At 26.9% G+C, this 23,631-nt stretch overlaps 2 protein-coding genes across 6 annotated transcripts in view; one reads left to right on the top strand and one right to left on the bottom strand.

The window, feature by feature from the left end:
• The first annotated feature begins 1,865 nt into the window (after positions 1–1,865).
• Positions 1,866–6,487, top strand: LOC119679310 (cryptochrome-1). Its single transcript, XM_038091584.1, has 6 exons — positions 1,866–2,185; positions 2,290–2,633; positions 2,702–2,818; positions 5,210–5,261; positions 5,360–6,110; positions 6,177–6,487. Exons 1-6 carry the CDS (start codon positions 2,050–2,052, stop codon positions 6,406–6,408), a joined length of 1,632 nt encoding a protein of 543 aa, XP_037947512.1. The 5' UTR covers positions 1,866–2,049; the 3' UTR covers positions 6,409–6,487.
• A 5,777-nt stretch (positions 6,488–12,264) lies between these two features.
• The window catches only part of LOC119680600 (phosphatidylinositol transfer protein alpha isoform), a 33,741-nt gene continuing 22,374 nt past the window's right edge, over positions 12,265–23,631 (bottom strand). Inside the window, exons 2-9 of one of the 5 annotated variants that reach the window (XM_038093506.1) lie at positions 17,239–17,269; positions 17,063–17,174; positions 16,837–16,988; positions 15,526–15,603; positions 14,761–14,870; positions 14,591–14,698; positions 14,357–14,428; positions 12,274–12,580 (exon numbers count right to left, since the gene is read on the bottom strand). In XM_038093506.1, coding sequence (XP_037949434.1) covers positions 12,442–12,580; positions 14,357–14,428; positions 14,591–14,698; positions 14,761–14,870; positions 15,526–15,603; positions 16,837–16,988; positions 17,063–17,174; positions 17,239–17,269 — 802 coding nt within the window. In that variant the 3' untranslated portion in view covers positions 12,274–12,441. Of the gene's footprint in view, positions 12,581–14,356; positions 14,429–14,518; positions 14,699–14,760; positions 14,871–15,197; positions 15,276–15,525; positions 15,604–16,836; positions 16,989–17,062; positions 17,175–17,238; positions 17,270–23,631 lie in introns of all 5 variants that reach the window. The other 4 variants (XM_038093507.1, XM_038093508.1, XM_038093509.1 and 1 more) reach the window with 4 other exon arrangements.

Genomic DNA, 23,631 nt, shown 5'->3' with positions numbered 1-23,631 from the left:
AGCATCGTTTCGAAAGATTGGTATCGAACACCAAAGTACCCTGTATTAAATGAAAAATATCGATTTTGGTATCATTTTAATAGTTTCATTAACATTACTAGATACAAGGTGTAAAAAAAAGGCTAGATGAGACTAATCTGGCTTGTCGTAACCATGCATAGACCTATTGGTCTGTAGCGATATCAGATTGTACTTCTATGTAGATTTTACAGTAAGCATGTTTGCGAATTTAAAAAGTGCTTAAAGATCTATTCACAGCCTTCAAGCAATTCGCGTCATAGCCCTATTGTCAAACGTTAGTAGTTAGTTGATGATAGATACAACATTCTATTAGAATATTAAAATAAGAAAATGAAATTGACGTTATTTTACAAAATCTTCCAAAGTCCAGTCGATTAATTTACGTTCATGCGACAATTTAGTATCCGAAATTCGTTACTGCGCAATCGCATCAGTTTTAACATCCTTCGTCCCATGTATGGCTTTAAGCCAATATAGTTGTAACGTAGAAAAGGATATGTTGAAGATTATATAAACAAAATATATTTTTTTACACTAATTGCTCTGTTTCGCGTCTGAGATCACATCACATGATATATATTTTTGTGAGGAGCAGCAACGCTATAGAAGTTTAATAATATACTGCAAAAACACTACCAACAAAATATTTTTTAATACATTCTTCATTCAATAATGATAGGGCCAAAACCTTTCTGTGCTCTAGGCAAAGCAACAGTATCCATTCTTATGAACGGCGCTGAGGAAAAAGAAAGAGAGCTCTATTGCGAAAGGCTACCAAGACTATCACAGTCTAAAATGCTTTCAGGGATTTACAACCTAAAACGCTTCAAAGATCCCATAGAACAATTAAAAAATAACCTAAGAATTATTACGGAATTATTAACTGATCACTGTAGATTAAATAATCACCTAACGAACTTAGAAATTCAATTCCACTCAGACTGCCGATACTGTAGAGATGAGAGAGAGAAAGAGAGAAACTGCATACCATGTGCATAGGGCGTGCCCGACACTGATGCACAACCGGAAGAGAAACACTTTAATTCGTTTAAAGGGCACAATAGATCTTTCAGGTTATTTTTTTCACAATAATAATAGCAATAATAATCTGTTTTGCCACGGTAATCGGATTTAACATGCTATGCAATAGAAAACAAGAATAAAAATAAATCTATGTATATATGTATGTTTTTCAATAACGTTTATTTAGAATAATCTCTCTGATTGCTGAGAAATCACTCTCTCACTCTCTCTCTCTCTATCTCTATCTCTCTCTCTCTCTCTCTCTCTCTCTGATTATAGAAATAATACAGATATGTTAGATTTCAAGCCATTAATGATTAATATTCTATTATTCTAGTTTACTTTTATTAAAAACTGGATCAATTAAAAATTTATCTCAAAGTTGTTGTCAAAACAGGAATATTTCCATATAAAAGATGATAAGAAAATTTTAAATAGTAAATCTGTTTTTATAAATATAAAAATCCTGAGCTAAACATTTTCATAACTCCATAAAATAGAAAAAATTTTTAAATCAACATTTACGACTCAATTTAAAAAATTCTAGTCACAATGGATTTAAAAATTTGCTGTGCTTTCAGGGTTCTAATGTTACCGAGGTGGAAATGTAGAAAATTTCCACATTCATTGCAAAAGCTCTCACACTCCATTTTATTTTTATTTACACTCATATATACATATTTGTTTTTTTTGTTTTGTAAAGTAATCAACGTTTACACTTACAAATATTGAGTGACGAATGCATTCGTTTAGTGTGTAGTGTGTAGTGTGTAGAAAGAGGTTGACGCTAGCTGTAGAGGAGGGTGTAGAGAACACATGGCTGATTGTATGTGCATTGAATAGCCAGTTGTAAAGCTAAATTGACTTAAGAATTATTGCATTCGCATTTTAGTTGTGATAGTGTAAAGGTCGTGTGTTCGCTTCTTAATTAGTAAACAAAAATTTTAAAAAAATTAAAATATTTTTTATATATTTTTGCAAGTTTATTGGCAAATTAATTAAAATATGACCAGAGCTAATATCATTTGGTTTCGACACGGGCTACGTTTACACGATAATCCAGCTTTATTAGCCGCTATCGCTGATAAAAACGATGAAGTGGCTTTACTTCCCGTATTCATATTTGATGGAGAGAGCGCTGGTAAGTAAATGTACTCGTATGGTACATGGACCAGTTTTCTCTATTTATAACATTATTCTATATTTTAAAATTATAATTTTTAATTAAAATTTAATTATCAATAGGTACAAAATGTGTTGGCTACAATCGTATGCGTTTTTTATTAGACTCTTTACAAGATATAAATGAGCAATTGCAAGCGACTAGCGGTGGAATAGGTAGACTTTTTATCTTTCAGGGTAATCCAGTGAGCATTTTTCGCCGCTTAAACGATTTTGTCAATATACAGAAAATATGTTTTGAGCAAGATTGTGAGCCTATATGGAATGAACGTGATAATTCTGTAAAAGATATGTGTCAAGAGTTAAATATTGAGTGGGAAGAAAAGGTCTCTCATACACTTTGGGATCCACGCACTGTGATTGATACAAATGGTGGTATACCCCCTTTAACCTATCAGATGTTCTTGGTATGATAAATAAATAAAAATATTTATACACAATTTTTTTCTTATAATTATCACATATGCTTTTCCAGCACACTGTACAAATTATTGGACTACCACCTCGACCTGTTGAGGATCCAGATTGGCAGGGAGTTCCATTTCTCGAGTTACCTAATGAGCTAATGAATGAATTGCATTGTTTCCGTAAGGTAAAAATATGATGAAATGATATTTAAACAGAATAAATGATACATTATTCTGTTTTATGAATGGTTCTAATATTTTTATTTATTATGTTATTTATTACAACAAAAGTAATACACTTGTAACAGTACTATATGTTATATATTATAATTGACAGAAAGAGATGCTTTAAACATAAGATAATTTAGTAGGTCTAATTAGTTTGTGTAAAATCTAGTTGGTTTATATATAACAGACATAAAACTATATGTTTCTTTTTTTATACTGAGTTGAAACAAAAACTATGAACTTTTTTGAAAATGAGTGATACATCAACTTATGATTTTAACTTAATGACATTTTAAACCCATTGAAAACTGTATTTGTGCGAATAATATTAATTAAACGAATATTGTAGATATTTCTAATCCTAAAAATCAATTCAATAAGTCCACTATTTAATTTAAATATATATTATAAACTGTCTTTCTACTCCTTATACATATACACCAGACAAAAAAAATTATGTGTGTTAATTATGACGTAGATTATCAACAATCATTTGATAATCGTAAATAAATTAATAAATAACTTAAAATTCAATTAGATCAAAAATACTGTAACCTGTAGATGTAAAACTTAGATGTAAAATACTGTAAATTTAGACATTTTTTTGGGAGTGCGCTCTAGTAAAAAAGAAAGAAAAGGTCTCTATGTATAAAAAACATATAAGATTACACTGGTCAACAGAGATTTTGTCCTAGAGACGTTGTTGAGTGATCCTAACGTATTTTTCGTGCTGATTCCGAATTTGTTTTTAGATTCTTTCTATCACGTTTAGATTCTTTAGGACAATTGAATGTATGTATTTGCTATAACGAAAGTAATAATTTATTTCATTTATATATGATATATATAATATATATTATTTTCGTGAGTCCCTTCTGAGAGAGTGTTCTAAATTTTATTTTGACTGTCCGTTGTGTGACCAGGATAAAGGAGGTGCGCCTCATGTGATGTGCAGCATCTGTGTAAGGCTCACTGCTTGGACTGAGGAAAAACTTCATATGAAATTTGCCGTCCCCAAAATTTGGCGTGAAAATATGGATCATTTTTCTAACTGTTATTTTTGTTTAACAAAAATTAAAGGAATTACACCGAAATCAAAACACACAGTAAAATATCCAAACCTGCAATCAGCGATATGACCAATCGCTCACTCTGAATATTAACCATTACCGAAACCACCGGAAAATGTTAATCCTTGCGAAGATTCTCAAAGTAATGAAGAATGTGAGAATGAACGATGCCCAAACACAAAGGACCCTAATTTCGGACCCAGTACATCTGATGGTCCATATCTTATAACGCATGACGATTTGAACTTTCTAGTGTGCGATTTAAAATTGTCCAAAAAGAAGAGTGAAATCTTAGGGTCACGATTAAAGGATTAGAAGTTTTTGGATCCAAAAACGAAAATTTCTATGTATCGATCTCGCCATGACAAATTTAAGTTATTGTCAAGAAAACAACCTAATTTTTTGCAATGGTGTTCTTTCTCTTAATTTTATATACAACGATAATGATTGGCGTTTGTTCATTGATTTTTCCAAGGTCAGTTTAAAGGCTGTTCTCTTACATAATGAAATCCCCGCAATACCGTTAGCCCATGGAACTGACATGAAAGAAACTTAACAGAATATGCAGTTACTCTTAAAAAATATTCATTACGAAAGATATAAGTGGAAAATTTGTGGTGACTTAAAAGTTATTGCAATTTTACTAGGCTTACAACTTGGATACACGAAATATTGTTGCTTCATCTGTGAGTGGGATAGCAGAGATAGAAAATTAATATGTCTTTAAAACTTCACTTCCTTAACTCTCACCTGGACTTTTTTCCACCAAATCTTGGCGCCGTTAGTGATGAACATTGTGAGCGTTTTCACCAGGATATATTACACATGTAATAACGCTACCAAGGAAATTTCACCAACATGTTAGCAGATTACTGCTGGACATTAAAATGGGACTTGCCGGATGCTTAATATGCGAGAAAATACTAAGTACGTTCCATTTTTTAAATTCACGATTTCTTTGCTAAAACCTCCATACATCACCCGTTAATCCCGTTGTCTTAATAAAACTAGACGTGATAGAAAAAATCATTTCCAGATTTCCAGATTTGGAATCAGTACGAAAAATACCTCTAGTATCACCCAACAACATATCCGGGACAGAAAAAAAAATATTTTTTGTTGGCCTGTGTTATCATAATTTTTACCAACTATGTATTAAAACTATTGAAGTAACTAATGCAATACATTTAATTGTTATTTATTTTGTAATTGAAAGGAAACTGTTTAAAATCAAACAAAGAGTTATGTTTAAAGAGAATATCTCTATTCCTTTTTCAGACACCTGTACCTGAAGATTTTAATATTTATCCCGATAATGTGGGATACATGGGTAAGCATTTCAGAATATTTCTTTATATATATATGGTATAATATATAACCAGATAATGTATGCTATATAAATAATATTGTTTTCTATAAATCTTACAGTAAAAGTAAACTGGATTGGTGGTGAGAAACAAGCATTGGTACACTTAGAAGCGCGGTTAAAGGTTGAAGAAAATGCCTTCAAGTGTGGTTTTTATCTACCAAATCAAGCAAATCCCAATATTTTAGAATCGCCCAAATCGATGAGTGCACACTTACGTTTCGGGTGTTTATCTGTACGCAGATTTTATTGGGATGTACATGATCTCTTCAATAAAATACAACAACAAGCTTTAAATTCTGGCTATCATATGGCAGGTGGAGCACATATTACTGGTCAACTCATATGGCGTGAATATTTTTATACCATGTCTGTTAATAATCCCAATTATGATCGCATGGACGGCAATGAAATTTGTTTAAATATACCATGGGCACAAAAGTCCACCGAACAATTGCAACGTTGGGAAATGGGACAAACCGGTTTTCCAATAATTGATGCAGCAATGAGACAGTTATTAGCAGAAGGTTGGCTACATCACACTTTACGTAATACTGTAGCTACATTTTTAACACGTGGTGGACTTTGGCAAAACTGGGAACACGGTTTACAACATTTTCTAAAATATTTATTAGATGCTGATTGGTCAGTTTGTGCTGGTAATTGGATGTGGGTATCCTCATCAGCATTTGAACGCTTATTAGATTCATCTATGGTCACATGTCCTGTAGCTTTAGCTAAGCGTTTGGACCCTAATTGTGAATATATCAAGCAGTACGTGCCCGAGTTGCAGAATGTACCAAAAGAATATATGTAAGTTATTTTGAAAAATTTAAGTATTTTTTTTATTTAATTTATTATTTCATAATGCATATAAAGACATGAACCCTGGCGTATGCCAATGGAGCTACAAGAAAATGTCGAATGTGTCATTGGAGTACATTATCCGGAACGTATGATAGACTTATCATTAGCTTCAAAACGGAATATGTTGGCTATGAGAACTTTAAGAGATGCTTTAATTGCAGAAGGTGCACCAAATGATGGACCACCACATTGTCGTCCATCCAATGAGGAAGAAGTTCGGCAATTTTTCTGGTTAGCAGCTTAATACTTTGGGGCTTACTTAATGTACAATGTAATATTATTCCAAATATATATTAAATATAAATGAATAAATGTGAAATATATGTGTGTATAAAAATTATTTTCATTTTATAATATAGTAATATATTAATTTATTTCAAATATGTGTATAGATAAAAATAGTGGTACCCCGTCTCATGAAAGATAAACTTACTTAGGCTTCAAATAGCTCTTTTGTGATACCACAGTGACTGTATAAATTGCACTCTACCAATAATATGTTTAATGGCATATTGAATATACAACATTCTGGCGAGTACATGAAGTGACAGAGCAGATGAGTGACAATTTCCTGTTCTTCCTTTGAGCAACAGCTTCGATAAAAGTCATTGAAAGAAATATCTTTCCGATCGACATGCCAACCTGTTGCGTATAATGTTTTACAGTAAAAAGTAGTGAAAAGCAATCAGTGGGATTATATACGGGTCATATAATACTTAATATGTGTGTTCTTCATGTCATCTTTGCTTCACCATTTTAAAATGTTTGGTTCCAGACTTTAGTTATAGAGTTAAACTCGATAACTCCATAACTCGAAGCAACATTTTGAAAAGAAAAGTTTCGACCTATGGAGACTTCCTGTTAAACAATTAAACAATTAAACTCGATAACTCCATAACTCGAAGCAATATTTTGAAAAGAAAAGTTTCGACTTATGGAGACTTCGAGTTAAACAATTATGTATGTAATTTGCTTTTTTGGAGTGAACTACCTCTTAAAATTCGCTAATGATATGAACATTTTAAGTAATGTGTGCCTTTTAACTGCTTTTAGGGAGCCTAGTCTAGTAATGCTAAGAACCTGTCAGATCTACGCTTAGTGTAAGGCAACCTGTACTAACTACCCCACTGCCAGAAGTTTGTAAAAAAAAATACCAGAGAAACTTTTTATTTACAACTAAATATGTGTCAAAAATATAAAATTTCTATGAAATATAATAAAAACAAAAACTCTTTTTTGATGATGTTAATTGAAATATAAAAATAAAATGTAAAACGTCACCTAGTAACCATCCATCGTGTATGGATTTCAATTTCTAAAAATCTTAAATGAAATAACATTGTACTTAGTTTAATATATATATTTTATTAATACATATTTCTTCTCCTTTCATTTTTTTATATTTAATTTATTTTCAATAAATCATTTCAGATACATGTTTTAAAATATTTTTCTTTGTTTCTTTGTATTAATAATTTTAATTCATTAAATTAATTTTTTATATTATTTACTAAATTGTGTTATTATATATATACTTGCTTTATTAGTTAAAAATTATGCATAGTTTTTTTTTATTAAAGTTAATTGTATTTAAAGTGTATGAATATTAATTAATTATTAAATTGCAATTAATTACAAATAATTAGATATAATTAAATATAACTCGTAATTATTATATATAAAATGAACGCAAACTTTATTTTATTAATAAAATCTCTTTTTTTATTTATATTTATTTTTTCTTTTTGTTGCATTTATAACAATATTAAACCTACTTTAAAATTCATTGTTTCAAATTCAATTTTAAATTAAAATTATTTATTCTTTTAGTTATTAACTAAGAAACACTTTTTGTCTTTTTTTTTTATTAATTTTTAATTTTTAAACTAAATTCAAATCACACAAATTTTAATAACTCCACTCAAATTTTAAATTACTGAGTACTGAAATTAATAGACAACAGCATGTAATATACAACATTTTTCTTAAACTCATGTAATAAACAAATAAAAATATAAGTATATAAAAATTATTTAATTTATTTATTTTGTATGCAAATTAGTTTGGTTTATTTTATGCACGTGACCAGCGCGTTTGTAGTGTAATTGTTTTATTTATTTATCCATTTATTTTTATTATTGTAAAATTATATGTTTAAATTAAATTAAGTTTAAATGAAATAATTATTACAGCATTTAAAATATTTAGAAGCTTTCCAAAGCGAACCCTCGACATTTTAATGTTCATTAAAAATTTATAATTGCTATTAGTATTTTATTTAATTGAATTGATTGAAAATGAAAAATAAGTTAATAATTGAAGGAAATAAAGCATAGGAGATTTTGTTATTGTAATTCTAAACAAACATAACCTAAATTGGACTTAGAGAAACACTCTCATTTCACAAGGGGGATTTAATAGATCTTAGGGGTTACAGCGTAAGATCCCCAAGCATAATAATAATAATAATATAGTAAAACTCACTACAGGTGAACAACAGGCTTCCCTACTGGCAATACTGACTATACTATAATGACTATATTAGATAAGATAAAACTTCTTAGAAAAAAGTGTTGATGAACTAATTAGAAAACTTCTTGAAAAAAAAAAACGATCGGCTTTGTAGTAAGTTTAAAATATCAAGTCCATATACAAAATAGTTCAGAGATTTGAATTACATTTTGAAGGCTATTCAAAATGTATACAATATAAGGAATAAATATTATTTTACTTTGTAGAACTGAGTACTTTTCCAAAAAAATATTAAATGAACAGTAAAAGAATCTCCCTTTTGTACTATTTAAGTTTAAGATCAAAAGTTAAGATGTATCTTTTCAATTTATAAATATAGTTTTTAGATTTGAATTATATTTGGAAATCTAGTATACAAATATATATATACATAAGGAATGAACACTGATTTATTTTATTGAACTGAGTACTTTTCTAAACAGAAATTTATTAATCCGTAAGACAATTTCTCTATTGTACTATTTAAGTTTAATATTTAAATTTTAAATATATCTTATCAAATAATTTGATGTCATCAATTTTCGTGAAAAGAAAAAGTTTCATAGTCCATAATTTTTTTTCTCTAAAAATTATTGTTCTAAACCGTCATCTAAAAATATCTAAACATTGAAAGAAACACTAAAAATATCTCATTGATATATTATAAAAAATGTGAAGTAACATAGATATAGTTCCTTTGGTTTTAATTGAATTGTATTGATAATGATTACATATCTTTCTTCTCCAACCAGAGGAGCATAGCATCTCAAGACAAATTCTGAAAGGCATGTTGCCTTATATACATATTATAATCATTAGGACTAAGAAACTCTTGTCTAAATAGTGATATTCTGATATAAGGTGTAATATATATAAGTGCGAATAAACTAAATACACTTACACTTTTTTTTGAAACCTATTAAAGCTTACTAAATACATTTAAATCACCTAAGTAATAAGTGTTATTAGAATAAGAATGAGTAATATTATTAATATTAAATCGATAAAACTTGATAAAAGCTAAACAATCAAATATTAAATCGCAAATAATGATAAAGAGTTTTGCAATAAACTGAGCTAGAAATATACTGATAACTAAAACTTCCAATACATAACCATTTGAAAACAAAGATTGTAAACTGCAAATTTTTGACAGTGAATTGGAAGATTTGTGTCGAACTAAATTAGATCAAACTAGAGGCAATAGAAATTGAAAGTATTCTGTACATAAAATCTGCACATAAAATATGTGCGAGAATCTTTTCTGAATATTTTGTAAATTATCTTAATAATCAAAAATTATTAAGATGTTATTCTAATTGAAAAAAGTAAGATTTCTGGAATTTTACTGGATTAGATGTACTAGTAACAGGAAAGAAACATAATATAGCTTTTATGATATAATAAAATAATGGTGTCAAAGAAAGAAAAGAACATGTACTGATAATTGACAATAAGTCGTTTTAAAATATATTTGCTGAAAAATTATAAAATTGGGAATGATAACAGAAAAATATATATTTCCAGATAAACGTTTCAGAATATCAACAATATTAATAGGACTTACAACATAAAACGCTTCAAGGATTGCATAGAACAACAAAGAATAACCTAAAAATTACTATGGGATTACTAACCGGTCACTGTAGATTAAATAACCACCTAATAAAGTTTGAATCCAATCCAACTCAGACTTAAGATACTGTAGAGAAGAGAGGAAACCTGCATATCATAAGCTTGGGGAGTGCCCGGTACTGATACACAAGCAGTAGAAACATCTTGGAACGTATTTCATGAAATATAAGGATTCAAGACTAGAAAAGATAGGCCCTATACAGTCTTTCATTAATAAAATCGGACTTGGAGAAACATTTTAATCCAACTAAGGGGCGCAATAGATCTTTTAGGTCGCAGTGTACTATCCCTGTTTCATAATAATCAGCAATGTCAAATATCGTCACTCGATTATATATATCATATCCTTTTCTTAACTATTATCAAGTTAAACTTAAAACGAGTTAAATCAAAATATTAATTTAAAAATATACATTCGTATTAATAGGGAAGATAAATATATATATAATAATAATCTGACTTTCGATTTATTTTTAAAAATCACTAGTTTAAGTTAGTGAATATCCTTTTTAGAAACTATTGCTAAGCTTCAAAACTTTAAAAAAAATTTTAAGTATTTTGTAATATAAAAAAGGGCATTATAACAATTTATCAGGATTTTCACAAAATGAGAATACAGGTATTTATTAATTTTATAGTAGAATAAGTCAAAAAAGAAAGTATTGAATTCTAATTTTTTTCAAATTTCGCTAAAATTTGTACGTCACTATTACTTGTTAGCACTTAAGAATTAAAAAAATATACTCTTATATATTATTCAACATGATGTTATCAGTGCAACTAAGTTTATTGCTTTATATAAACTCTTTGTAATTAAATTACTTTAATAAGTAATATATAAGAAAAACATTAACAGATGTTTTACATTTGCAAATTTTTTAAAAATCAATACAACATCTGCTTTAATTTTAAAAGAACTAGACTACCTCAAAAACTATTTGAAAAAAGAAAGACAACTAGTTCATAAAAGAGTTTATTAAAAATAGCCAGACAAATCTTTATTAATTATTATTAGTTGATATATATCGCTGTAACAACCGACTTAATTATAAAATCAATACTAAAAACAAAATATATTTAAATGAAACGAACAAATAAATAAAATTTAAATTAAAAAACACGTATTCTAGAAAAATATCTGTCTCCAATCTAAATGTGTGTTTTTATATTTTATATATGTGTATTTCTATATAATAATCGTAGTGCCCGTTAATATGCCTAAAATGCTGCACTTGTATTTACTTACTATTAAATTATCACCATAATTAATGCATACTTTATACAAAAAAATAACATTAATCAGAAATAAAATGAATTAATTTGGAATATTTTATGCTTAAGCAACATTTATACATATGTATATATATATATATTTATTTATTTTTAAAACCAAAGGTAAATAGTTTCTAAAAATTTCTTTTATGTTTTACATATTTTTGTCTTTTTTTACTAATTCATATAAATAACTGGCATGACTAAATTTGCTTCTTTGTATATATGTAATAATAATACACTATTTATGTATATGCAATTACATTAAAAATAATTTTTATTTATACTTTTCATTTTTAAAATTTATATATATATATATATATTATAGAGAATAAAATTAAATAACACTTTTAAATTATCATTTTGTTGCATTATTATTTTGTTGTATCATTACTTTGTTTTCAGTTTATTTCTTATATTTATTTAATATAAACACATTGTAATATTCTTTGCTTAGTTCATACGTACATAATTCTATGTTATCATATTTTTAAACATAATAATTTCACTTTAACTATTGCAGCTTTTTTTATATCGTTTTATACATATGCATTAATTGTATATATTATATTTGTTTTTTTTTTCTTTAAATTGAATTTTGTTGTTTTTAACTAATCTAAAAATTCTTCAATAATTCAGTAAAACTATCAATTAATTAATTAATTTATTTATTTTTTATTGTAAATGTGGTGTTGACGTAAGTTAAAGTATTTGTTGTTTTTATGTTGTTATTATATTATAATTTGCTAATAAGTATTGAACCAAAAATGAGGAGAAGTGAATTTACATTGGTTTTAAGTTTCAACTCAATTAGATACTTGTGTAGTTGGTGTTTTTTGTTTTCTATATTTGCATAAATTTAATCACTGTCCGCTCGCATGCCTCTAACTTCACCAAATTGACGTTGTCGATCTAATTCTTCTTTGACTTCTTCCTCAATTGCTCGTATATCCTCCATTGTTAGACCGTGCCAGCGATCAATCCAACAGAATACTTGGCTAAAAGAAGAAACAAATTGTATATTAGTTTGATATTTCTGAATAATATCAATATAATACTTCAATATGGTAATTTCCGCTTTTATCTTTAAACGACGTTAATTTATTTTCAAATTAACTTGTAAACAGTAAACAAAAATAAACAGTACAGTATTGTAGTGTATTGCTCATATCCGAAACACATCAAACAATTTTAAGAGTTTGTGTTCACGAACACAATCACAAACAGTACACTAAAAATGAAAGCGACATATCCGAAACACTAAAATAGTGTCCTGAGATCTCTCCGACTTCTCTTTTAAAATTTTTATTGCTCGAAGGTAATGAATTTTCGATCTTTTCAGTAAGGTAGTGAATTTTTTAACAATATTTTCACTAAAGTAGTCAACTTTTTAGCAATCATTTTTCGAAGGTAGTGTGTTTTTAGTCATCTTTTAGTGTCCGTCGAAACTATTAAAAAATGTTTTTAATGTGCATTTAATGTACATTAAAATTTTACATTAAAATTTTAGAGCTTGTGTTCGCGAATTTTTAGTGTCCTCTTCGTTTAGAATTTTTTAATAATAACACAATACTGTACAATGCTTGTAAATACTGTTCTTTAAATAAAGTAAATGGAGTAAAAATGATCGCAGATCATTGCAATCCCTTTTTAAAAAAAAAAAAAATTTTTATATGCAGTAAATTTCAGTACATATGTATATAAAAGTAATCCTTTTATCTTTCTTATCGGATAATATTTTTACTTGTAAATCCCAAAAATCAATATTACGTTTTTGTTGTTGTAATTAGATATTAAGCTGCAGGCTATATAAAGGACTAACATTTTAGTGAAGCAAGAAGTGGTGCAGGGAGGAATGATAGGAACTCTAAAGATAATAAGAATGAAAATTTCTTTTCGCTTGAAAAAAGCTGGTAAAAAAGATAATTGAATCTACTCTAATTCAAAGTTCAGAAATTTTGCTAAACAGTAACACCAATTGCAGAAATCAATCAACAAATCAGTCCATAAATTGAAAAGTTGGATACCATACAGAGTATAACTGCAGCGAAAATGCACATCGGAAATGGAAATAAATAAATGCTGCCTTAGGAATACGTATATAATATTAAAGTCTTAACAAAATTTTCAATAGTATAAAATAATGCTTTAAAATGTTCGAATAGTATGATATTCAACCAGCTCTATTTAAAACAGCTTATCTACTAAATGCTTCATTTTTTTTAATAGAAATTTTTGAACATCATTTAATAGTCTGTTTTATGGTATATTTTATTTAAGTTTTGTTTTATATAAATACGTACAACTTGAAATACTCGAACACAAAATGGTATTTGAATATTGCAAGCACCGGCGAACATCAATGTTCGAAATTTTGAACACAACTTATATATCTGAACAATAATAACTTCTATATTTCAAGTTATACTCCATAAACAAAACCCGATGAAATGAATGTGTTTAAAATACTACATACGCTTTACTTTTAGATTAAATTGGATAAAAAAATAATAAATTAACCGTAGCTTCATATATTTGCTTACATTAATTTGACACTAAGTTATCAAGTTCTTCAATGTGATTCTGTTATTTGTGATATACAAAACTTTTTTTTTATATAGAAACTAATTTCTATATAAAAAACTTTTAAATAGTAATTGTTACAAAAATATGTTTATAATTAATTATTTAAATTTTATGTCTAACCATATGACTGTATATATACTGTAATAAAACTTATTGAGGATAAAAAAAAGCTTTATATAAATACGTACCGATGGAAGTTTGTAAATAATCGTCTTTCAGATTTTTGTATAAAATTCTCTATCCTCGATTGCAAACCAAACCATTTGAACTCACATGTTACTAACTTATAACATGTCATAACAGGATTTACTTTTATTGAGGATAAAAAAAAGCTTTATATAAATACGTACCGATGGAAGTTTGTAAATAATCGTCTTTCAGATTTTTGTATAAAATTCTCTATCCTCGATTGCAAACCAAACCATTTGAACTCACATGTTACTAACTTATAACATGTCATAACAGGATTTACTTTTTTCTTCCAATCTGCTCCTACCAGTGGACCACGACCTGTTTTCTCTGATTTAAACCTATTGTTAAAAAATATATAAATAAATAAATTAAAATAAGATTATGTTTTTAAAAAACCTACTTTGTTGGATCCTCATCTACTTTGTAATCTGCAGGAGTGACAGGATCGTTAGCAATATCAATCATTACAACTTCGCGTGCTTTAAGCTTCTCTGGTGGCAGTTCATGCACCTTAATTTCAAATTATTATATACATGAAAATCAATTGTATCAATTGTACCATTTTTTAAAAATAATATATTATATTAACTATTGTTGTGTTTTAACTATTTAACTAATGTTAAATCAAAGCAACTAAAAATTATATGAAGTAAGTGAAAAATGTTTGAAAGCAAAGCAACAAAGAATATTAATAATATATATTGTATAATGATATTAATATTATATTCGTATTATTGAAAATAATACATGTTATAAGATTAAAATCAATATACATAAGAGTTTAATGAATTTAAATTTCATACACAAATAGTACACAAGACAATGAAATAAACTCACATTAAGCTGGTCTCCATCATCAGCAATATGAAGCGATTCAATACAAATTATAAAATTTTCTTTCATATAACCAGGATTCTGTTAGTTTTAATAGTTCAACATACAACAGTTTAAAGACGCACACAATTTTAATTATTAATTATAGTAGATTTTTTACATTAGTTATGAATAAGCCATTGATGAAAAATTAATTTTTTTTTATTTTATTATTAAAAACCATATGAATCCAACACCATTTACGACGCAAAAATGATTGTTTAATAGGCATGTGAAAGATATAAAGAATAAAAAAGCGTATTAGTAAATTCTTAAAAACTTATAGACTCACATTTTCTTCTTCACCGCAATTACTCAAATGCAAAGAATCTATTATAACTTTAAAGTTATCTTTCATAAATTTAGGATTCTAAAAATTGGATAAAGGTTATTAAATATATAAAACAACAATATTTTAAATGAGGTTATCATATAGAATTCGTTATAGTTAGTCAATCTATTACTACTTTAATAAACCACAAAATTTTAAAATAGTTTGTGGTTTTTGAATGAAGAGATAATTATTAAAGAAGAAAGTATTTTATCGAAATATTGTATGAAAAAAACAAGTTTTATTCTATAAATTTGAACTCACAGCACCTACTCAATGTTAACTAGCCATCTGACCCAAAGCCGTACATGACTTGTATTGTTCTAACTTAGAATTTATTCCTAATTTGTTATGAAAATTCGTTAACAAATTCACTTGCTGTTTTAGATTAGAACCAAATCACTAATCAGCTATAGAATAATTTAATTAATTAATTATAATTTTAAGTTTCAGTAGTATTCCTTTTATATACGCATTATTTGTTACTTGTTTTTACATTGTTAAACTATAACTCAACTGTATCTAAACTAATCATCACAACTATTTCAGATTTATCAAAGAGCATTTTATGATAAATTATATCAATGTGTGCGAATACAAATTTTTTTTAATTTAGTTCCTATTTTTAAAAAACATATATATAGAAAATATGTACCTTATGCTTGAAATCAATGAAACTAATATAGTTTTGAAAATTCAAGAAAAATCTATATAGATCATTAGATAGAGTTCTCATTCAGTATATTAATACATATTAAATGACACAAGACACTTATAACACTTAGTATACTTTTAAATATTAATTCAAAATATCTGTAACTTTCTATCTAGGCTTACGTAGATACAACATCTATATACTATAGGCTTTATTAGAAACATTATATAGACCGTTGTCATATCACATATTTACATATTTATGCTAGGATACAATGTTTCATGGAATATAAATACTCATGTTTTCAATAACATTTTTGTAAATATGTTTTTTAGGATTTTATGTAAATCTATCTTCAGATTAAATTATGACTTCAAAATGGAAGGGCTCTACCGATATCATTATGTTACAGAAACGTATTTAACGTTTCATATATACTGTATGTAAATATAATTTGACTACGAAATAGATTAAAAAAAATTTAATTTTTAAAATTAAATTTAAATATTAAAATTAAAATTTATTATAATAGACTGTTCTGCTTTAAATATACCAAAATTAAGGAATACTGTTTACCTAACATAAATGATTTATTCATATTTTTCATTAATAATTACCGTAATAACTGTTCTACAATAAGGGTAAGCATTCCATGCCTCTTCGTGTATTTCTAGTGAACCTTTTGGTGCCAACAGTCTTATAAATGCTGGAACTTTTGATGCTAAATGATATATTTTATATGTATACTGTCCGGCATTGTATTTACCACCTAAAACAAACAATAAATAATAAAATTTAAAAAAATATACTATACAAAATTTTTCTTTGTAATAAAGAAATTACCTAAAAGAGGAAAATTTTCGAAAGGTTCATTTTTGAGAACTTCAATACCTTCGCCACCACCAGTTTCATTTTTGGATGCTTCAGCAACTGAATAAAGTTGGGCAACTTGATACTACATTAAGATTAAGATATTTAGATACTACATTTAAAATAATAATAACATATTAATTACAAACCTCCTCCACAGTTAAAGGTAAGGTAACTCGGCTGTAATGAAAAAGAAAAATTATTATTATTTAATAAGTTAATAATATATAATTTAGTTACAGTGTTTAATTCTAGTTCAATCAACACCTTAAAAACATTTTATAATTAAATATCTAATCAAATAAATCAAAATAATTTTATCAACTTTATGGTTATGACGAACACCTTTTGTGCTTACAAAGTAACAAGTTATTTAATAGTTTTAACCAACTTATGGTTGCCTTTGTTTGCAGACTACAGGCTTCATCACTATTGAACTGCACGAGGATAAAGCACACGCTTGATTGCAACTATCCTTTGTTCACAACAACAATAATTGAAACCTTGAAAATAATATAATTCATCGTAATAGTTTAATAGATGAGAGCTCACGTTGCAGGAACATAAAAACAGCTTCACTATGGCGAGGTTGGCTATATTGACAGTGTTATTAAGGCCCATAATAGCATATTGAGTGCAAAAGAAAACCTCTAACAACGCGTATTTAAATAAAGTAGAAAAAAGGTTAATTGAAAAATAATGAAAGAAATTGATTATTGCGAATGTATCCGGATGCTCTTTAGATCAATTAAAAAGCAAACGATTTTTACTATTTCTAGTATTGAATATTAATTAAAGTTTAAATGGAAAAATTATTTATAATGAAAACCAATTTAATTTCATTTTAAATGTTAATTAAAAATTTTGCAGTTTTTATTAAATTTATTTAAAATACATAATGTATATATACCCGTACGTATATTTAATAATAAATATTAATTATATACTTAAAAAAAAGTTTATAACAAAAAAATGCGAGTCTGGCATAGATGACGAAACAGAATTTAATAAATTAAAAATGTGTTACTTCAGAAAAGCATAAATTATGATAATTTTGTATATGTACTTATTATAAATAAATTCACTTATTATAAATAAAATACGAAATAATAACGACAACGTAACAGAGTGAAAGGTATTCAAAAAATAAATATAAGATATTATCCAGTATGTAAACTATCTAACGGGTTATCATGGGCTATATATATGATCATTTCATGATCATATACATGATTTTTTATTTTTGTAATTAATAACAACACATAAATTTACATATTTATTATGGGTACAAAGTGCTTACAAGACTGATCTCTTTAAATTAAAAAGCAATCAGACACATTTACTTAGATAAATATCTCATATAATATCATTCATTCATATTAACTGATAAAACTAATAATTAATTATCGAAACGTATTTTAATATATCTTCTAAATTATGTATTAAAACTAATCATAGTCCACTGGAAATATTATATTTCTTAAGATTTTACTGTTTATTTATTAGCTGGATATAGTTCACTTTTATTTCAATAAAATTAAAATTCCTTTATTGCTGTTTTATTAAAAAATTCTATATTTCGACTCTCTTTGAGAGTTATCATCAGGAGTATGGTCTAATAAAAAATAATTTCAATTAAAAATAATAACAATTACTAATATCACATTCCGTTATAGTTTTTCAGTTGTCTATTGTCCATATTGCATATTTATTAAAATATTCACCTTTTTTAATTTATTTAATATGTTCCAAATTCTTTTGCGAAAGGTGTGCTGAGAGTATCGATGTGATTTATGATTCAATAACTCCATAATAAACTATGAATTTAACTCTGCTATACACATACTTTCTATATAGTTTATATGGCATTAGTGGAAAATATTTCAATAATATATATACAGAACTTAAAACAAATTTTATATTGTCTTAAAAACCCTAATAGAAGCAAAACACTTTAAACATACTTATATGTATACTTTTTGAAGTTTAAAATATTTTATACCGCAATTTTACATTTTTATAAATAAAAAGAAAAATAAATAATAAAAAGAGCTAAGCAATGAAAGCATTTAAAGATTAAAAAGGTAAGGTAGTTTGTTTAAGGTATGTTTTAAAATTGAGCCTCACTCAATTTTTTCGATATTATATCATAATTTGCTGCTATTTTTGCTTCAGTTTATAGAATTTCCAATGGAGATAGTCTCTCTTGGATCATCATACTTTTCTAGTACGTCTTAAACAATTTTAACTTTGCTTCTTTCTTTTCGTCGAAGCTATACTGACTGGAACTGTGAACATGAATCTGATTACTATATAAACATTCGGGAATACTTCGAATATGGTTAATGCCATTATCAAACCAAATTGTTCAAAATATTTATTAAGTGCTTAGAATCCACAGTCGGTAAATTTTTGCGAGGCCCCTGCGGGCGCTAGGCCGTCAGCAGTCCCCGAAATCGCTGACGCCTAGCGACGCCACTCGTAAACATTAATCTATACTACAATACTACTTAAAAAGACACCACAGTTATTCTCAAATGTGATTGTTTTTCCATACTATTTCATCTTAACAAAGACTTAAAAATTTTGATATCAATGTTATTTTATTATAGATAATAGCATAATAAATTATTACGTATATGTAATCAAATCAAACTTACTGAGGTCATCTATATTTTTGATATACTATCAATTCCGCATACTAACTAAGGGTAAAATAAATTTAAGAAATATTTATAATAAATTAATTATTATTGACTATAAGTCTAGCTTAATACTTTTATAAAGCATAAATGGAGTCATTTATACTCAGTTGATAATTTAGGTAAGTAAGTTGCTGTAGAGACTTACTCAACATAAATAAAATTCAATTTAAAATTCATAATTAAACAAGTCAACCGCAAAATACGTTTAACAAAAATGAGTCACAAAGTTTTTGCATTTTTATAGCTTTTATTACAAGAGCACACGTGTCTAACTTCGTAATTCTGTTGAAATTTATTTTGAATTCCGGTAGAAAGAAAAAAAATTATCAATATTTAGTAACATATACAGACATTCATACCTACATCCTACAAGCATGAAGATACAAAAAGTAAATGTTAAAATATCTACGAGAATTTTATGTTAATATTGTAGTAAGAAACGTAGATACTCAAATATTTACTAGAAAAATATATTTCGATATAAACAAAACTAGTAAAAAATTAATTTTTTTTAAATAAAATGTAACTTTTCATATGCTTATTTTTTATATTTTTTATTTAAATAACAGTAAGCAGCTTTTTTGAAATCTCAATTTAAGGTACTTATTGAGTTGGGGGCGTTTTTTTTATTCACTTGATTTTAAGCTCTCATACTTTTGAAGCGGATAGTTCCTTCTATTACTTTTTATTTTTTTGTTTTACCAGGACTGATTAGTTGATTGGTGGCATTGGTTGAAGTTTCAAAAAATTTTCAGTATGTTTTATAATTTTAATACGAGAAATAAAAGAATGCGACTTATATAACGAAAGTTGTCAATCACATCAACTGCCTAAAATGGTTCGCTTACTTTCGTTCTGAAAATTTGAATATGAGAGATGATCTTGAATCTGATCGACTTATCGCTAACAAAATCAATGAATCAAAGATAAGAATCTATATAAGTTTTAAAAAAACCAAAATGTGAACACTATTTTGCTAAAAAGTTTAAGAAAGACTACAAAACAATCTCAAACCATTTCCATAAAACTGGTTATAAATAGCTTAATGTTTGGGTGCTATATTAATTAGGTGATCAAAGATTAATAAACTTAATATCCATAAGCAGTTTTCACCGTTAAAATAGAATATATTCAAATCATTTAATAAGTATAATAACAGAGGCAATGGAAACGGTACCACATACGATAATGTTGTACCTTTGCAAACGGTGGAAATTCTGATTGATAACAAAAAAGTGATGCTATATATTGCAAGAGACTACATATAGTCCATTATAAACTATTACTATTCGAATCACTACTTTTAGTTATTAAAATGATTGAAACAAGAAATATAAAGTCGAAATCGATTAAGATGAAAGTTGTTATGTTTCATTCTGACAACACTACTCCATTTTTAAGTATAGTATAGTACTTCCAATATAAAGATCATGGTTGGAATGCTTTGAAGAATCACATATTTTTGGAGTTCTATAAGAAAGACAATATCATTTTAGCCGAAAATTTAAAAAGGCAATTAACCATAATGCGCAATATTTGTTTTATTTATTACTCTTATAAGAATAAAACATAATAGCGGTATTCACAATATCGAGTAAAGAACTATATACTAAGAATATAAGAATATAAAACTCTAAAGTGCCAATAACAATAAAACCACACGAAATGTATTTTGCTGTTGGCATTTTGCAATATTACTATGTTATTCAGTTATCAAGCTCGTTACCCGGGATTGTGAATGAATACCACCACTCAAATAAATTTCAAAATTTAGCTTATTGAAACTAAGAGAAAAGCTATGAAAGATATAAAACTCGAAAGAAGTAAAAACGAAAGCAAAGAAAGAGTATATGAAGCAAAAAAAAGTGGAAATAATACAAAGTGGTACAAAGTATATGAAGAAAGTGTTGGAACAAACATATGGAACAAACAAAGATAGTGAAAGAATAAATTGTAGAGATAGTGAAGAGTAAAAAGTAGAGATAGGGAAAAATACAGAGCAATAAAAAATAGATTAAAACGGAAGCATAAACAACTCTGAAAAAACGAAGCAAAACAGACTCGAGAACGTAAACAGAAAAAAAACGGAAATAGAAATATAAAGTAGGTACGGAAGTAATGGTAAACAAAGATAGTTAAGAAGATAATAGTAAAATAAAATACAAGAAGCTATCTTTAACATAAACTTTAAATTTTACACTATTAGAATTTTATAAAAAATAATTAGCGGTACATAAAATTTTTCGTTTACAATTGTTTCCTCTTCCGTAATGGAAGAACTTGAAATAAGAAAATCATAACTAAGTTTTCTAAGCCTGGTTTTTATCATAATTAATTAAGAAAGCATTCTATTTTCTTTTCAAAGGTGGTTAGGAGAGTATGAAAATTATTTGATTTGAAGATTTTAATCTTTAATAATTGATGACTTTAATTTAAAAGGAGTTAAATATACATTAAGATGTATATTTGAATGTGATATGTCAAAAAGATTTTTTTAAGGATTTTCACCAACATTTAAAATTTATCTAGTAACGATAAGAATTATTATTTTATTTCCATTATATTATTACTACAATAATACCATCGGTTTACAGAAAGTATGGAAAATTAATATACATAAACGTAAAATCTTAAAATTATTTAAAACTAACATACACAATTGCGTTTAATTTTACTTTCTTATGACAGATATTCACTACTGTAGGTAGAAATTTGAAAAAAAAAAAAAAAAAAAAAAATAAAATTACCGATGTCTCAGCTTGTTTACATCCTAAATTCATCTAAAAATTGAATTGAATTTATCAAACAATGTTAGTTCAACTAAATAAAATAGTGCTTTAAAAACTATAGTTACGAGTATATGTGAAAACTTCCTTTTCTAGTTTTTTCAAGTCAATTCAGTTTGCAATTTCAATCTCAAAGTAATTCAGTTTCCTAGCAATTATGCCAACTACAGCAGTGGCAGTTGCAGCAGCAGTTGCAACAGCAGTTACTGGAATCTCTAACAAGTATGAATTTCAATGAGTTTTTCATTTATAAGTTTTATGCACATTTTATGTATTTTTAAAGTTCTGCATCCAAGTAACCTCAAAGTACTTACTTACTATGGTAAAATATTGCTTCTGTGGTGAGGTAATTTTTTGTCGATTCTTTTTCATTCCACTTGTGCCAAATGAATGCACTTCATATTTATATTTGTCACCTTACCCGCAATTCATAGAGGAAGTAATAAATTGCAGTTGTCAGCTCTATTGGCAGCAATTTAATATAGTCACCTAAATTTAGATTGTTCCAATTTTAGCACATAAATTATAATTGAAAGCTTAAATTTAAACCAACAAAATGATATTGTCTTTAAACAAAAAATTTGTTTGATCATGGTTTACATTGATTATGTACAGAGTGGACTAAAATAAATATATCTATTCAATTTATTTAAAAAAAAATTTTGATTTTAAAAAAATTATCGAAAACTGAAAATATAGAAAACACATGCTTCATCCTCTTATGTTCCACAGCATAACACATTATAATCGCAGTCTGTATTTTAAGGTTCTAATGACAACACTACTAGTTTTGGAGAGAATTTCTAACCTATTTGTAGACCATCGTAATTTCAATAAACTACGAATTTAATTAATGCTTTTTTATATTAAGTTGTATTTTCTTTCTTGAAACAAAAACAACATGAATTAAAAGCAATTAATTTTTCGAGTTCATTCCGAACTTTCGATATAAAATCTGCATTTTCGCTCACCAGTCATCATCATCAGCGTTACAGTTTGGGGGGAGCTTTAGCTGCATCAACCAACTTCCTTCATTCTGCGCTGCGTGTTA

The sequence above is a fragment of the Teleopsis dalmanni genome, chromosome 2 (assembly GCF_002237135.1).
Source record: "Teleopsis dalmanni isolate 2A chromosome 2, ASM223713v2, whole genome shotgun sequence".
NCBI classification, from domain to species: Eukaryota; Metazoa; Arthropoda; class Insecta; order Diptera; family Diopsidae; genus Teleopsis; species Teleopsis dalmanni.
Note: the sequence above shows the minus strand (reverse complement) of the source record. Positions and strands in the feature narration are given on the sequence as shown.

What these genes read in the sequence shown, in the direction of transcription:
- LOC119679310 (XM_038091584.1), top strand. Translation starts at nt 2,050, where the DNA reads ATGACCAGAGCTAATATCATTTGGTTTCGACACGGGCTACGTTTACAC. An exon ending in AATTGCATTGTTTCCGTAAG is followed by an intron (nt 2,819 to 5,209) that starts GTAAAAATATGA and finishes TTCCTTTTTCAG; the next exon opens with ACACCTGTACCTGAAGATTT. An exon ending in CGATAATGTGGGATACATGG is followed by an intron (nt 5,262 to 5,359) that starts GTAAGCATTTCA and finishes TAAATCTTACAG; the next exon opens with TAAAAGTAAACTGGATTGGT.